Raw genomic sequence first — 16,551 nt, forward strand, 5'->3', positions numbered from 1 at the left:
GCCAGCTTGTATCCCGTGAGCAGGGTGGTACCTGCCTTCCGGTCCTCCTGGCTGGTAGCTGGGTAGCTGCTGTTACCAGTGTGGGAGCTGTTGTTTTATTCTTCCTGCCCGCAAACCCCAAAGAGGATCATTTTCCCCAGCCTCAGGTTTTCTTCTGTTTGCCATCCTGGTTAATAAAGTGCTACTACTTTACTGATTTCTCAGAACGAAAAGGAAAGGACACATGGCTGTTATGTGCCACCCCGCCCCTGGTCCTTTCCACAACAGATATCCACTTCCCAAAGGTGTCTGAGAGGGTGGCAACGGCATCGTAGTGTTTGTAAAGCCCAGGACTGGCACATGTCAGGGAGTCCTGCAGACAGCCGTGTCGCTGACCCAGATCCCAGGTGAGCTTTTTCCTTTGGCCTCCTGGGCCCAGAGTCTGTGTTCTGCTTTTCTTAACGGTGGCTTTATATTTAGTAGTTTCTCATGTTGATGTTTCAAACCGTTGTCAAGTTGCCCCAGCCCTGCAGCGCGAGTGCTGACTGCTACTTTATAGCCCCATGAAGTAGTAAATTAGGAGGCCGAGTACTTAGTGTCTTAGGAACTTGAATACAGTTAATTGATTAGAGATGTATTCATGTTTTTCGGGAACAGAGGATGGCAGGATGTTGTTTTTGTAGTTTCGAGCCCTCTAGATAAAACTGTTTTTGTAATTTCTTGTGTTTCGCTTCGATTGTCTGATTAAGATGAAAGGCTTAAAATTTTATTAATGATTCCAGGGGCAAAGTGGCACTGAGGTCAGTGGTCGTTTATTTAAAGACCTTTTTATTTCAAGTAGAAGTGAGCAGACCTTAGAGATGGAAGTTAATCACCTTCTCTAGACTCAAAAGCATGTCTTTTGAGATCTGACCGAGGTAAAGAGGCACATAGATCGTATGTGAAGGATTTAAAACTCTCCAGTGTGCCACATGTGGGGCACTCGCCCTGGCGGAGCTGCTTGGCGCGGCCTGCGAAGGTGCAGCACTCGGCTGCTTGAGTCACCTTTGTGTAGCATCACGGGGGAGAATGACACCAGCATCAGGCGAGCGTTAAGAAGTGTACAGCAAGTGAATATCGAGAGAATATAGCGCTTTCAGAGTGAGTTAAGGCAAGTTTGTGGGGAGGTTGCTAACACTGTTTAAGAAGGGATGCTCCCCAGCTGATGGAGTTCATCTGAACATGCTGTCCTTATTTGGGGAAGATCCCTGACTGAGGGCGATGAGCTGAGGTGTTCATTCTCACAAGGCACCAGACGGGCCCTGCAGCGGCATCCCAGGAGTCCGAGCGTGGGTTCTGCCACTGCAAGCCTGTGGCTTGTGTCAGGTCGCTGACAGAGACTGAAGTCTTGGAAGAGGCGATTGGATCTAGCAAAAAGGCCCATAACCTGCGAGGACCGGGAGGGTTAGAGGGCCTCATTTGAGAGCTCACTTTCCCTCAGGTGGCCTTGTGGTCTGCTGTCATGTTCCCATTGGCCTCGTTGCTTCAGGCCTCAGCTTTGTGCAGCTTGGGCACTCCTTGTCCTGCCTCTGCTGCCGCCCCCGGCCTGGTCCTCCTTCTGATGAATACGCCCAGCTGCCGAGTCACTGCTGTCCTTCTGCCTCCTGTAATGGTGCTGCTGCTAAGCTGCGCATTCCTCCCGGGACGCTGAGAAAGCGGATGGCTCACTTCACGCAGGAGCGTTCTGTCCGGCCTCAGCTTCGTGCTCCAAGTCTGCCTTGGTGGTAAACATCTCAGCGATGGCAAGAAGATCCAAGGACTGGCTGCAAGCGTGTTACTTTCCAAAAATGGTGCTTCTTGAGGACTCCATGAGAAAGGCCAGAGGACGAGGGCCCTTGCAAGCGATGCCCTCCCCTCCTCTTGTGAATTCTCTCCCCAAGTCCTGGCAACAGAACAGAACAGAACAGAACAGAACAGAACAGAACAGAGCGCGCCCACCTGGGGTTTGCCCTGAGGCTTTCGGGTCACGTGACCCGCTCTTCCGCACAGAGCTACAGTAGAGAGGAGACAGGGAGGGGAAAGCCAGGAAGGCAGGTGCAGGCCCGCCAGAGGCCTGCGAGCGCTCAGGTGTCCTGCAGGTGAGGTCCGGGGGACACAGGGTCATCTTCCCAGCGCCTCTCAGCTTTCCACCAGGGGGTGCTTCCTGGGTGAGTATTTGGAGGTGGGGCCCTGTCCTGGGGGTACACATCTGAGGGGAAGGGCCTGGCAAGCAGGAGGAGCGGGCTTTGAGTAGCTATTTTATTTTATTTTACCTTATTTGTTTTATTTTATTCTTTCAACATCATGAGTTAGCTGATGCTGGCAGCTTGGCCCCTTTTCCGTCTGTCCCTTGTAGACATGTTTGGGCCATATTTATGGGTGGCTTTGTGCAGGAAGGGAATTTGGCCAGACAGAGAAGCCTGTGGGGGTTTCATGGAAGGTCTTTGAGTCAAAAACATGGCTGCTCCTTGTTCCTATGCCTAATGCCACGGTCCTAGACTTCCAGTTTCTCCCATTTCTTTCTCTCTCCTCCTGTTGCCTCTTAGGATGGTGAGTTTTAGAAGAAGGGAATGAGGCAGGCAGGTCTGCCAGCCCCCGGACCCGGGCTGCTCCTGGGCAGGGGCCCGGCAGCTTGCAGGTGTGGCGGGTGCAGGCGTGGTGAGCAGTGGCCTGCGGGGGGCGCTGGGCCTGGGATTCTCATCCGCCCTGCAGCCTGGCAGCTCCCTGCAGTAGCAGAGTGCTGGTGCTTGCTGAGCTCTCCCCGGGTTGAGGCTCTGTCTAGGTTGCTTCTGCGCGTGCACTGCCTGCTTCCGTCCTTGTGGCAGCCCAAGTTACTCCTGCGTCCCAAGCCACGTGGTGACCAGTGGGGCTGGGTGAAGTGACCCTCCCCAGGCAGATGGTAAGGGGCAGCTGGGTGGAACCTGACCAGCTCGTCTCTGAAGCTGCTGTCCTACAGGGCGGGGCGGGGCTTCCGGATGTAGAAAGGTGGGAGCCTTCATGGAGAGTGTCGCCCTGACCTCATGGTGGGGGTCGAGTCAGCACAGGTGCATCGACAGGACTATGTAAAGCTCCAGGCTGTGTGACAAGGTCTGTAGGAAACCTAAATGAACTTCCTGTTGTGACTTGGGTTCCATCCCTATGATGTACTGTTATAAAAGTGAAAATGTTCCAGAATCCAGAATCCTTCCGGTCCCAAGATTCTATGTAAGGAATACCGAGCAGGTATAGCGACGCTCCTTACTCTGCAGACACTGTGAGCTCCGCCGGCTTCCGGCTCGGGGTCCTGTGCCTTTTCACGTGCTAGCCCTTCGCCGGTCAGCCCAGGTCTGGGCAGTGCAGATGACGGCTGAGGTGCACAGCGGGACTGAGGGGAACACGGCAGGGGCCCGCCCCATGGTGGTCTCCTCGACCTGCAGGAGGATTTTCACACAGTTGGTGGTCAAGCTTACTCTTTTGGAGACAGCATCGTGAGCTCAGCACCACGTGGCTCCAGTCAGGAGCAGACTGGTGGGACCGTTCTCCTGGGGAGGAAGCTGGTGGCACATGCAGAGGTGGGAGGTTGGGGCCTTTACGCTGGGCAGGTGCCTCACTTCATGCTGTGTCTTCAGTGAAAGCACTTTGGAGCTGGGGAGGTTGCTCAGGGGTAGAACATTGCCTGCCCTGCACTGGGACCTGGGCTCCATCAGCAGCACCTCAAAAGCTCAACAAAAAAGTAGGACTCACCTTTGTAGATCATAAGTTAGCCACATCTGAAATTTTCATGTTTTTGTAGTTCAGAATGAGAGGATTTATGTTCCATAGTGAATACTGACTTTTTAAAATAAAACTTTTATTTATTTATTTTAAAATGCATTTGGCACAGGCTCTCACTTCACAGCTCGGACTCATAGTGATCCTACTGTTTGCAGCCTCACCGGTGCTGGGATTACAGGTATATACCGCCATGCTCTGACTCGGTGGCCAGCTCAGCCTGCCCAGGGGCTGGCCTGGCATGGCAAGTGATGCCAGGATTGAACCCTAGTCCTCCCACTTGCCTAAGCAGGTCCTTAGTCCACTGAGCTGTCGAGCTGGCACTAAAATAAAACTGTTACAAAGATCTGTAAAAGGCCTCTACAGAAAGAGAAGCTAGACCTATACCTGCCCTGTCCATTTGAAAACATACAAAGGATCTCTTTTTATTGGAAAGAAATTTTGGTACTCTATTTTTTCCCTTGAATTGGTATTTCCATTTTACATCTCCATAGAGTTATTACCTATTATGATGTTTTTAAGCTTGGAATTCTTTTACTGATTATTTGCCAAACTTCACGATACCAAAATATAAAATTGAAATTTTAATTCTGACTTGACTTTATGGGTGTATAAAGCTTTAAGTGCTAAATTTTTCCAGTTGAATTGCCACTAAAATTATTAATGCACATTTGAATCATTTTTAAAATGTACTGGAAAAGCGTTTCAGAAATCAATTGGGCTATAAAAAATTAGTTCGTGTACCTACGTATAGGTATTATTTACTTTGAGAGTTAAACTGGATTAAACACCAATTCTATTTCTATTTCTCATGAATATGTGCTGAGAAAATTTGTTGCTCTAAAGAGGAAAAAGGAGGTAGGTAGCATTAGAGGTATTTTTGTCACAGCTGCGCAGTTTCTTTGGATTCAAGTTGCATACCCAGAGTTACATCTTGATTTTACACCAAGAGTAATTTTGAATGGCTTTGTTGACATTTCATTAACTCTCAGAATTGCTGGAAGTAGCCGGTCTAAAGGCGTTCACGTCCAGTCCCGGATGGCACCTCCTTCTCCTCTGCTGGGGATCAGACTGAGAAGTTTGCCAAATTCACCAGGAACTGCCAATTGCGCCTGCTATTGTTATTTTTTTAACTTGAAGGCAGCTTGTTCATGAGACATGGACAAAGGTAGTGAAAACAAAAATAGGGCTAATTTATTTGTACAGTAGTAAATTCATTCTTCACATATACCTATGTGTGTTTCTCGTATACCTTAGTAATTTTGTATACTAAGAGGAGACTTGGGCTACTCTGCAAACAAGGAATCTCCTAGGATCTCCTTAGCAGAGTGGCCTTCCTGGAGCGCATCAGTCAAACTAGCCTCACTTTCTGTGAGAAAAACTTTTGCTTTTTAAAGTCCAAATAAGTTTTAATTTGCATTTTAAGGAAAAAGTTGAAAGCGCTAAGAAGCAGTGATAAATTACATAAAGCAGTTTGTGGTTTAGCTGTTTTAAAAAAGGTAGAGATTTAAAACAAGTTATTATTTTTGCACTGTCATAAAAGCATGACAAGTTCTTTCACTTTTTTAATTTCACTTCATGTGAGTGTAATATAAGGAACACATAGACTTAGGAGGTATTTCAGGGTGAACATCACGGCGTAAAAGCAAGCTGTTTTTCTGTGGAATGCAGCGAGTGCAGCGTGGTGTGTGGCTTCCGAGCGTAATGAAGGCACCCGTGCAGGCCCTCAGAGGGAGCCGCGCTTATTTCCCAGGACTTCCGCGGCGCTGCGTGGGTTTGGGATGCGTGTATGACGGGGAGGCTGCTGCACACGGCCCTGCAGAGCCGGCAGCAGAGGCTTGTTCAGAATCTAAACTATGAAATGTTTTATGAGGATTAACTACCACTGGAAGAACTACTATGTAAGTGAATATTTACTCAAACAGACTTTATCTCTCAGTACAGCACACCGAATCTAAACCAGGCCTCATATTTTTATTGGCGGGATTCTTCTGGTATAATTAGAAAAAATTACAAAGCACTGGGCTGCGAAGAGTGTCAGGAATAGCTTCCCTTGAAGACGCTGGAAAGTCCTTTCCTTGTGGGCTAGTGTCCCGTCTGAGCGTAAGGATCCATGCTTACCAGCACAGAATGGCTGCGCCTCGGTGAACTTGCTTTCGTGTGTAGCGTTACCAGTTGCCCTCTCTGTGTGGCTTCCCTGTGAGATGCATGCCGGGACTGTGGGGGAGGGAGTGTAGGGCTTGAACTGTTCTTACAACACCCACAGAGGACTGAGGCATTCCGTTTCTGCATACTCTCTCCATTGTGGATATGGTTGTGGTCCCTAGCACGCAGACTGGACCTTTCTAGATGTGGACCTCACTGTGTGAAAGTGTGACCTTCGGGGGAAGAGTCAGGGTGACCCCGCTTCGAGGTAGCTCACTTGTGTGCCTTTGGCCAGTATTTTCTGTCCTTCAGCTTCAGCTCTACCTTTGAAATCAAAACAGGTGACTGTGGCTTACAAATCATTTCGGTGTGAGCCTTTGGTGTGTGCACGTTGGTGCGCTGAGCCCGCAGCGTCTGTGCAGGCCAGGACTCCTGTGGACACCAAAGCCCAAGGGTCTTCGCGGCCCTCAAGGAAGACAGCATCCTCTCCAGTGACCTCGGGTACCTGGTGCAACTTAAATAGCTGTCATGTGGTGCTTTTTAAGGGAATAACACTGGAGTAAAGAGCCTGCGTGTTTTGCACAGATGCACCATTTCTTGGGAGTATTTCCAGTCAAGGTTGGTCGTGCCCATGGGCTCAGAGCCTGCACGCGGCGCGGGCTGAAGCGGTGCACTCGGCAGTGCTTGAGTCAGTCAGTGTTCACTGGAGAAACAGATCTGCTACAAGACATATAAATATACATGAGGATGTACAAGACAGGCCGGCAGTGGCCGCCTGCAGAGCCAGGTGTGGAAGGGTGCACCGGGGCCGTTTGCATGCTGGAGAGCTGAGCTGGCCAGTCAGAGGCCGAGGAAGGCCTGGAGCGCACTGTGGTCTCGAGCGGGTCCATGTCAGGAGGCTGAAGGAAGCCAGGAGACAAGGTCGAACACTGCTCCCGAGAGACAGGAGGAGCCTCCTTGTTTTCTTTTATCCCATTCAGGCGTCAGAACGGTTGGTTGGTGCCACCCGCACGTGGACGGGCTCCCCACCACCCACACCCAGGACTCTGCTAAGTGGGTGAGTGGGGGCGTCTCATGCAGGCACACACTCGACCCCTGCAGCAGACCAAGTGACCCAGCCGCTGCCCTGCTGCCCCACCGTTGAGCACACGCAGCTTCAGGGGTACGAGGCTGGACAAGGGTGACCACGCTGCACTGGGCTGCAGAGAATATCTCAACTCTGAGAGTTTCCTCTAGCGTAGCTGCGTATTCTGGACAGTTGGCAATTTCTGGTTGAATTCTTGTCTTTTTCCAAAAAAAGGAGCTTTGAGAGAACGAGCAGCACCCAGGGCCGTGGAGGTGCATAAAGCGTCCTGCGTGTTGCTCTGCCATTAGCTCTGTGTAATCTTTCTGACGTTTCTCGCAGGGGGCTTGGGTGGTGGTGTCTCCATGCCAGGGATTGTGCCACCTGGTTTGTTGAGGCTCCAGAGAAGCTCAGAGCTCAGCTTCTTGTGAGTTCCACCGAGCGTTGGTCGAGCTGTTATCACGTGCCACTAAGGAAGGCGGAGAAATGTGTGCTGGATGCTGGCATTTGCTCTTCCAGGACACCCTTAAGTTGCCACCCAGGAAACAGGGCCGGCCTCTCAGGAGGACCCGAGTAGCTCTGCCGTGAGCTCACGGGATGTGCTTGGAGCGGATGGAGGAACAGGGCTGTGGCCTGGGTCACTGAGGCCGTCCCTTGAGTAATGGCCATTTCCACGGGGAGAGATTGCGTAGCATGCTGGGATCCCATAAGTTCTGGGCGGAACTGAGCCGCACGTGACCTGTGCGTCTAGGGAGATAAGAGTGCGCACATTCAAGGGCGCCCTGGCGCCCTCTTCGTGAGTGCTATTTGGAGATGAAAAACAAAATCCTGAAGTATGCAGCAGTAGGCTTTGGATAGAACACATTATGGTACATGTCTGTAGTAGACTGTTACAGTCACTAGGAAGATGACGGAAAAATAAGGACGTGAGATAATGCCCATACAGTGATCTGGGAACAGACCTCGCATCCAAATCATGTGCATAGGAAAATGTCACTTGTACTTAATTAGTTAACATGTTTATTGAAAAAAATCTATGGAAATGTATAGAGCACAGACTATTAGCAGTAGGGATTTTTTTTATTTATTTATTTATTTTTTTGAGACAGGGTTTCATTATGTAGCACAATCTGGCCTTGAAATCACTTATGTAGCCCAGGCTGGCCTCAAACTCACAGCAGTCCTCCTGACTCAGCCTCCTGAGTGCTGAGATTACAGACGTGCACCACCACGCTTGACTAACAGTGGTGATTTTTAATAGTATTTGCTGATAACTTTGTTTTGTTTGAACTTTTCTGTGTCTACAAGTCTTCGAGGTATCTTACAAGGAGAAGTTACTTAAAATAATTATTCTATAAGGGTCAACTCAGTGAGTATTTAACTCAGTACACAGCTGTGGGGGTTGCAGGACCTGAATTGGCCAAGAAGGATGCTCATGCCCCATGCTTAGAAATGAACAATGAAGAAGGACGATTCCCTGGAGTCAACATTTATCTCTATTTTTCTCTGCTCTGAAATGTATAAAATACAAAAGATGCAACCTACAGACGTGGGCATGAAAACTCATCCCAGCGTGGCTTTTCTGGCAGCAGAGCGTGCCCGCCGCCACTTGTGTTCTAACCCTGGTTTGGCTGGCTTTTCCTCTGTCATTGCTTCTTTGCTGGAGTGTTATTGGGTTGGTTAATTTGTGAGCGGCACTTCTAATTGCATTAAATCTCTGCAACCTCATCAAGTGTCCGTGCAGAATTAGATCGGCCGGCTTGGGAGAGCCGGGTGCCTGTGGTCACAGGGAGGCCATGGAGGAGTTGCGGGTGACAGGTGAGCCTGGGTGCTCATTTAGACCTGGACTCCCCCCACCACTGAAGATCCCCCCTAGAGGGCTGGGAAGTGCTAAGTTCGTCATCCGCCGCAGTGCTCTGTGTCTGAGCACCCATTTGAGGGTGAAACCATGCAACCAGCCTGCTCTTCTTAGGTAGGTCTGTTGGGACTCACTTTTATTTGGGGAGAAAGAAATAAACAAGAATTAGCAAATTCTCAAGAGTGCTGTGTATTTTTTTCTTTTTTAATCTGCTTTCTTGTGATTCTATTTAGGCACCAAGCTAGAGGTGTTCTGCTCTTTCAGAAGAGCAGAAAGCAGCTTCAGAAAATATAATTGGACCAAGTCTATTTTGAAAAACTAAAGATAATAGTCTGGATTCCGCTGATTTTTTAGAACTAGAGCTGACAGCTGCTTTCTTCTGGATGGAGCCTCTGAGAGTGTTTGCTGTGTTCTCAGGGGTGGAGGCGGGCAGGAAGGGGATGCGCTACTCCTTCCAGCCTCTGGGTGCTGGGCCGCGGCTCCAGCGCGTGTGCACACAGCCCCAGCGGCACACAGTGTGTACCTTGACCTTCCGTCCTTCACAGTTTCTTCCTTTGTAGTGTCAATAGCAGTAGAATTACAAGGAAAATGTTTAGCAGCCCACTGGCTTCCCTTAAAGTTGTTTGTTCCTTTTACTACATACTTGAGCTTTTTCAGTAACAAATCCTGAAGTCTCCTTAAGGATGAAAGTCAGTCCAGCCAGCAGCAGCCAGAGCTCCCGCTGTCTTAGTGGCTCCGCTCTCCTCACTGAAGTTTCCTTTTGGTGTCTGTGGGATGGTCCCAGATGTTTCCAGAGCCACCTGGACAGGAGAACCACAAAGGCTTAAATGGATCTTTGCTGGCTTCCAGGCTCCATACTGCTGCAGGGGACGTGGGCTGGGAGGTGATGCGGTTTGGACAGGGTTTGCATGTTGTGTGTGTGCCTTGGGAACTGTGTGCTGGGCGAAAGCTTAGTGAGAGGCCATCAGGTCCCTGGGGCAGAGGCCATGGAGGAGGCGGGTGGCCGGGCCAGCCCTTAGGAGTGGGAGATAAAGAACAGGCATGGCTGATCTGGCACTTTCAGCCTTCAAAACTGTGAGCTGCAGAACACTTGCTGTAAAGGGCTGAGCCTCCAGTGTTTTGTCATGGTCATAGAAAGTGGGCCAACACAGAGGGCAAAAGCAGGGTGGAAAGTGAAAGGCAGAGGGGAGGTGCTGGGAGTGCTGGCTCATCACCTGCCCATCCACAAGATGAACGGCCATGCCCAAGGTGTCCCCAATGTGTCCTGGCCTTTGCCATGCAGGCTTTCTTCTCCCTGCTGTCACCACAAAAGCAGGAAACAAGAATGCAGGTTTCCATGGTCCCCTTCCAGGGCAGACCACCAGGGTACTCAATCCCAAGGCCTCCCACCACCCCACCTCTGCAGAGCCCACCCTGTCCTCGTGGTGCCAGGGCTCAGGACCAAGCCTCTACACACGGGCCTTTGAGGCTGCCAGTCTGGGCTGTGGCAGTGGGAGTTGGAATGGGGAAGATGAAAGAGCCTTTTGCTTTGGAGCCTTCACAGTGGGTTGAAGAAAGCTTCTGAGGGCTCTTTCCAGATTTGTGAGAGGAGGAGAGGGAATATGGTGTCCAGCAGGACTGGATTTGAGCAATTTCTAGATGTTTCCGGAAAGTTCCTTCCATCTTATTAGGTTCCTGGCTCCTTGTAATGATTTAAACATTTCACATTGTTTTTCACTGTGTTAAATGTCTAGGATGCTTCCTGGAGTCAAATTGGCAAGGAGTATGTGTGAAGGGCCCGCTTCGCTAATACTTGCTGTGTGGAGCCCTCTCTGCCTCTGTCTCTCCCCCTCAGTTGGCTGAGTATTAATAAACTCCTGGTTTGCTTCATGGGCACAGCAAGTTTTTAATGGTCTGACAAATTTCAGGAAGAAAACTCAAGAATTAACATAATAAATAATTATTACTTGCAGGGTTTTTGTTGTTAAGATAATAAACTGTTAAAAAGCAAGCCACTTGAGCAGAAAGTAATTGCCCCGACAGGTGCCACCCAGGCAGCACCCACAACAAAGCAGCCTTTCCCTGGGTGTCCAAGAGACCTGTGTCCTGCGGAAATGCTTCCTCGCATTATGGAAATGCACTTCTCCTATCAGCAGAGAAGAATGGAACTCCAGGCTTCTAATTAATCTTGGCTGACGTTTGATTTCATACCCAAGTTAAAGGCGGGAGGCGCAGGAGCTGCTGCCTCCCCACGTCCATGACCACAGGCAAATCTCTCCATTAATGTCACATTGCATCTGTGCGTCTCACCATGGCTGCCACATGCCAGTCATTAGTGCATTAGCAATCAGTCGCGTCCACTTTCTACCCGCTGCTTCCCAGCGTGAGGAAATGGCCTTGCAGGAATTTTCCTTTGCAAGCCTTTAACCTTGAACCTCTCTCCAGATTAACGACATCAGGATCTTGCTCAGGGGCAGCGCTGTGCCCTTTACTCCTTGGCCTGTTGGGACTCACAGCCCCTTGGCGAGGACGGCCATTGGCCCCCGTATCCAGCGACGGCTGCCAGGATACAGCCCGCCCTGCGCTGCTGATCTGAGGTTTCTTGGAAGGAAGTGGTAGAGCTGGGGTGGAGCCAGAACTTGAGGACTTGAACACATCTTCCTCAGTGTAGTGCAGAGTTCTTTGAGGCTGACCCTAAGACCCCTTTCTCCTCTAGTTCTCATGCATGTTAGGGAAGCAGTAGATATGTTCACCTGGGCAGCAGAGGACAGTCTGCACAGGGCTTGGTGCCCGAGTTCCAGGGTGCTGAAGTGAAGTGGGGAGAGCACGGCTGGCGGAGAAGGGCGCACTCACCCTGGAGGCCGCCCACTGGCCGCACCTACGGGGAGGCGCAGGGACCCTTGGTACGAGGGAGAGCCAGTCTCTGGTTGCTGCTCCAGGGTGGCCTCCCTGTCTATAAGCGAGTGCTTTTTCTCACTGGGACAGTGTTGTGATCAAGGGGGCAGTGGGGTGTCTGTAGCTTTTTTTTTTTAACCTGTACATTGACGCAGTTGCTTGAAACTGTCCAGGGAAAAGCAAGCGTGGTGGCACTTGCCTGTGATCCAGCGCTGAAGGGGCTGAGGTGGGAGGAAAGGTGTGAAGCCGGCTGGGGGTGCACAGTGAGTTCAGGGCCAGGGTGGACTGTGTACTAGTGTGAGTACTACACACTAGTCTGAAAAAAAGAGCCAGTTTAGTGAGAGCAGCTCTGTGGGAGGCAGAGATGAGCTGTAGCTGGTTTAATCTAGGGAAAGCATTGCAGGAAGAAGGTTGTGCCTTAGTTCATCATCCTGTATGTCTGGGTCTCTGCCCTGCGTCCTGGCGGGTGGGACAGCTTTGGCATGGAGTTGTGCAGTGCCTCCCGAGCTCCAGAGAACTGTGGGGTGCTGTGCTGTCCTATACCCTTGGTGAGTGGCCCGTGCAGCTGGGTGTGAGCTGCCCATGGCGTTCCTGGGATGTTTTGGAGCATGGAAGGCCCAGGAAGCCAACGTGCTTGTAGGAAAACCTAGGAAGGCCAGAGAATCAAAGCGACCTTCCTGCTGTACCTCGAGGAGGGTTTGGCTGCAGCGTGTGCGTCTCCATAAGGAAGCCGATTGGCCCGGGGATGCTGTGGGCCCTTGTGTTGGCTATCTAGGGCTTGAGAGGTGTGTGTGGCACAGTGACTCTGCCTTGGCATGATGTGCAGCTGCGTGGGAGGGGCTAGGTAGCCTCTCTTGGGAAGATGACTTTGCATGCCTGTCTTCCTACAGTGCTGTCTCCCGTGGCCTCCCTGAGGAAGGTGGTGGCACCCAGACTTCTGCGGTCATGCTGCTCTGCATTGCGTCCTGCTCAGGTGGTGGTGGATGGGGGTCTCTGATGGCCTCGTCTGGCGTCTTTGCTCTGCTCCCTGTTCATCAGTGAATAGTTTAATTTGTGCAGAGGGTAGTACTGAAACCAGTTGGGGGTTTTTGCTAACCAAGATAAGAATAAAAGAACATTCAGGTGGCTTTGTGTGTTCTATTTTGTTTTGTCTTAAAGCGTATATTCTTTTATCTTCAAAAAATAATCCCATATTTTAAAGACTGTCCCAGTCCTTTTAAAAAATAATTTATTTTGAGGCAGTCTCCCTAAGTAGCCCAGACTGACCTTGAACTTGTGATCCTCCTGCCTCAGCCTTGCTAAGTAGTTGGGATCACAGGCATCCAGCAGCGTACCAAGTGGAGAGAGTTCTTTTGAAATTAGTGAGAAGTTTTTGGTACAATTTTAAATCATATTCTTCAATAAAACAAAGATCTGATTTTTATAAAAAATTCTACTTACAATTATAACAAAGGAAATTCTTTTTTATCTTAAGCCAAGTAAACATTGCTTGGATTTTCTTGTTTCAGAGATCAGAATTATCAAGAAAATTTTCAGTTTTAAAAACTCAGAATGCCTATTGGCAGTCCCAGTTGTCGTCTAGTAAATCGTGTAGCTCCCAAGTGCGAGCCTGTGTCTATGTAACAGGCCTGAGCTAAGTGCTGGTGGCTACATTTGCACTCACACATACTTTCTGTTTTTGATTTATTAATTTATTTATTTGGTACAGGGTCTTGCTATACAACTTGGACTCCTAGTGATCCTTCTGTCTCAGCGCCCCCAGTGCTGGGATCACTAGGCACGCGCCACCGCGCCCAGTTGCAGTGGCTGGCACAGTGTGAGGTCAGCACGGCATGCAGTGCAGGGGATTGAACCTGGGTCCTTGCACTTGCCGGGCAGGCGCTTAGACCGCCGAGCTATCTCCCCGGCCCTACGCACACTTTCTTAGGAACGAAGACACTGCATCATTCTGAAGTTCCGATAAACGTGTTTGACACCCATTGACACCTCCACGGGGCAGAGGGGCGTTTGCTTATTCATCGTCTACCATAGGCCTAACTCAGTGCTCGGGTTCTTGGCATGGGGAGAGAAGTCAGGTACTAGGAGAGAATTTTCCAGAAGGAAGTGGCATTGTTTTCAAAGCAGTGCTAATCTGACATCCTTTTGTCACAGGCTTCCCAACCAGGGCGCAGTTTTGCTATATTGATCGTATTGTTGACATCAGCCCTTTTCTTGGGAGAAGTGTTTTTGCTTATTCAACTTTTGCTTTGTGTTTGATTCTTTTTCTGCTAAACACTGCTGTTGTCTTAGCTTTGCTTGTTTTTAGATTTTTTTTGGATTGGCTTGTGGCCTGAGAATTCAGTTTCTATTTTTTTAAAGCCACTTAGAGTAAGCAAGCGATTGTGTGTCCCTTGGTGCAGTAGCCAATTTAAAATGATTTAGACGCACTTAGCAACATAGTCTCATTCCGAAAGGACACGCTTGAATGGCTGGAGCCGGCGAGTGCTAAAGCACCGCTACCAGGTTTTCGGCCCAGTGCAGAGAGCCGCTCTCATTCAGACTTTTGCCATTCCCAAACTCGGTAGGCTTCTGTGCTATGTACTGGTTCAGTCTTTAGAATTTCTGGAGTTCAGCCAGATCTGGGAAGATTCTTTAGTCACTACTAAGGCTTTGTAGAGGCAAGTTATTGTTAAGAGCTGGTAAACAACAACAACAAGAAAAAAGAAAGAAATAAAGAAAGAAAGAAAAAAGGAAAAGAAAAACAAAGGAACTCTGAAGTCTTCATTAGAAAAGAAGATATCTTCATTGCACTTTATGTTTGGAGATAGAGTCGAGATATTTTAAAATTGCTATCAAGCAGTTTTCAAGCTTAAAATAAAAAAAAATATGGCTCAGTACCCCAGTCTGTTGAAATAGCAATTTGCAGAAGTGCTGCTAGGTTGGAATTTGGTAGCACAAAGAGAATTAACGCAGGTCTACAAAGTCTCAAGTAAACCTTCCAATTGCCTAGGAAATTGCAAGCTTGGCAGCAGGTCCTGTGTGAGAACTGCGCCATCAAAGGGGGCTGCACCTGTCTCCCCCAGACCACACCGTAGCCCCCAGCTCATCCCTGGCCAGGCCTGAGCTACCCCCGAGGCCCAGCAGGGGCTCTGTTCCCCAGGGCCCGTGGAACCACCCCGGTGCCACCGAAGAGCAGGACGCAGACATGCGCCAGGAGCCGTGATCTGACTTGGAGGCAGGCGGGAGGCCTAAAGCCCCTGTGGTTTATAAAAGCCAGCAGCGGCTGGGTCCTCTTGGGGAATGCAGAGGCCTGTGCTTTGGCCCCTCCTGAGGCAAGGACCCTCCCGTGTCCACTGCTGTTCCCCGAGCACTTGGCCTGTTACCCCTCCGGGCTGACCTTGCTCCTCTCACCTGGTGCTCGGCCCTGCCCCGCCCTCTTCCCATGGGCCCCTTCTCATCTCTGCTCTCTGGTCACCTTGCTGCTGTCCAATTTTCTGATGCCCCTTCTGTGGTGTGAAGTGACTTACTGTTCTCAGAATGCTTTCCCACATCTCTTTTTATGTCACATGTAGCTCAGTGAGTGAGAGCAGGGTGCTGGGCCCAACATCCTGTGCTTGAAACCCTGTTTAGCTGCTTGACCCGGCATGAGTCATGCAGCGTCTCTGAGCCCCAGTGCCCAGGGTGCCAAGCATGTGGCAGGGACTGGTCCAGCCTGTGGCCAGGACCAGAACTGCCAGAGGGTCTGGGGTGGTGGCTGCTGGACTGTTAGCATGTGGCAGGGGGCAGCATGTGAGGACCCTGCAGTGGCGTTTTCATCTCACCCTGCAGGGCTCCCACACACCTGTGGATGGCCGCCTGTCCCCTTTTTGTGGCACTGGGCTGGCCACTTGCTCCCAGGTGGACTTGTACCTGAAGGGAGCTGACCTCACCTGCACCCCTGCTTCCTGATGTCAGCTCTCCAGCCCTCAGGGGTCCAGCACACCAACCTCAGCGGCTCAGCGCCCGTGTCCGGCGGCCCCATCTCCATGCACTCTCTTCTGTCTGTCCCCCGGGGGCTCTGTCCTGCTCGAGGTCCCCAGCTGCAGGAGGAAGCAGTGAGTTTCTTCTCTGTGCAGCCCTGACATGGTGGCCCTCTGCATCCAGGGCGCCATGTGTGTTCCTTCCAGGTCGTGCCGTGTCCCCCACACCACTGTGCTGCCCACAGCCCTGCCGGGCCCTTGGGAGCCGGCGGCACCTCCACCTCTGTGTGCCAGTCTCAGCCTGCTCCCGCTGGGGACTCGGCACTCACCAGGGCTCTGTGGCTGCTTTGGGCTTGTCCTGAGGGGCCAGGCCATTGCCTCTTGAGAGGCAGAATGCATGTGGTAATGTCTGAGTGACCATTTTCCAGGCTGCGCAGCTTATGAACAGTTTCACAGATCTTGAATCCAAGCTCCAGCGAGGGCTTCCTGCCCATGGCAGTTTCTGCAGAAGTGCAGACCCAGCCGTGGGAATTTCTCTTCTTTTATTTTTTGCTCTGTGAATCACTAATTTCCCTGGAGTGCTCGTTTCTCTGGGGGTATCTGTAACAAGGGACCACAGACTTGCTGCCTTTGGACAGCAGAGATGTAGTGCCACACAGTCTGGGTGGCGAGGAGCCTGAGCGCAAGCTCTGGCAGGGCTGCGCTCCCGTGGAGCATGCCTGCCCCCGTGCTGGTTGCTTGGGCTGCAGGCCTTCGAGCAGCTGCAGGCCCTGCCTGCCTGGGTCTTTCTGTGGTTGTCTTCTTTGAGAGTCTCTCCCTCCCTATTTTTGAATTGGTCATGACATATAGTATAAGCTGGCCTTGAACTCACCTTTGTAGCCCAGACTGGCCCCAAATTTGAGACCATCCTCCTGCCTCAGCCTCCT

General features: G+C 50.7%; 1 protein-coding gene across 1 annotated transcript in view; it reads left to right on the forward strand.

Moving 5' to 3' along the window:
- Positions 1 to 339: 339 nt before the first annotated feature.
- The window catches only part of Ptprm (protein tyrosine phosphatase, receptor type M), a 681,934-nt gene continuing 665,722 nt past the window's right edge, over positions 340 to 16,551 (forward strand). The window contains exons 1-2 of the mRNA XM_023720402.1: positions 340 to 386; positions 2,008 to 2,165. Coding sequence (XP_023576170.1) covers positions 340 to 386; positions 2,008 to 2,165 — 205 coding nt within the window. The remainder of the gene's footprint in view (positions 387 to 2,007; positions 2,166 to 16,551) is intronic.

Source organism: Octodon degus, unplaced genomic scaffold (genome assembly GCF_000260255.1).
Source record: "Octodon degus isolate 3935 unplaced genomic scaffold, OctDeg1.0 scaffold00075, whole genome shotgun sequence".
NCBI classification, from domain to species: Eukaryota; Metazoa; Chordata; class Mammalia; order Rodentia; family Octodontidae; genus Octodon; species Octodon degus.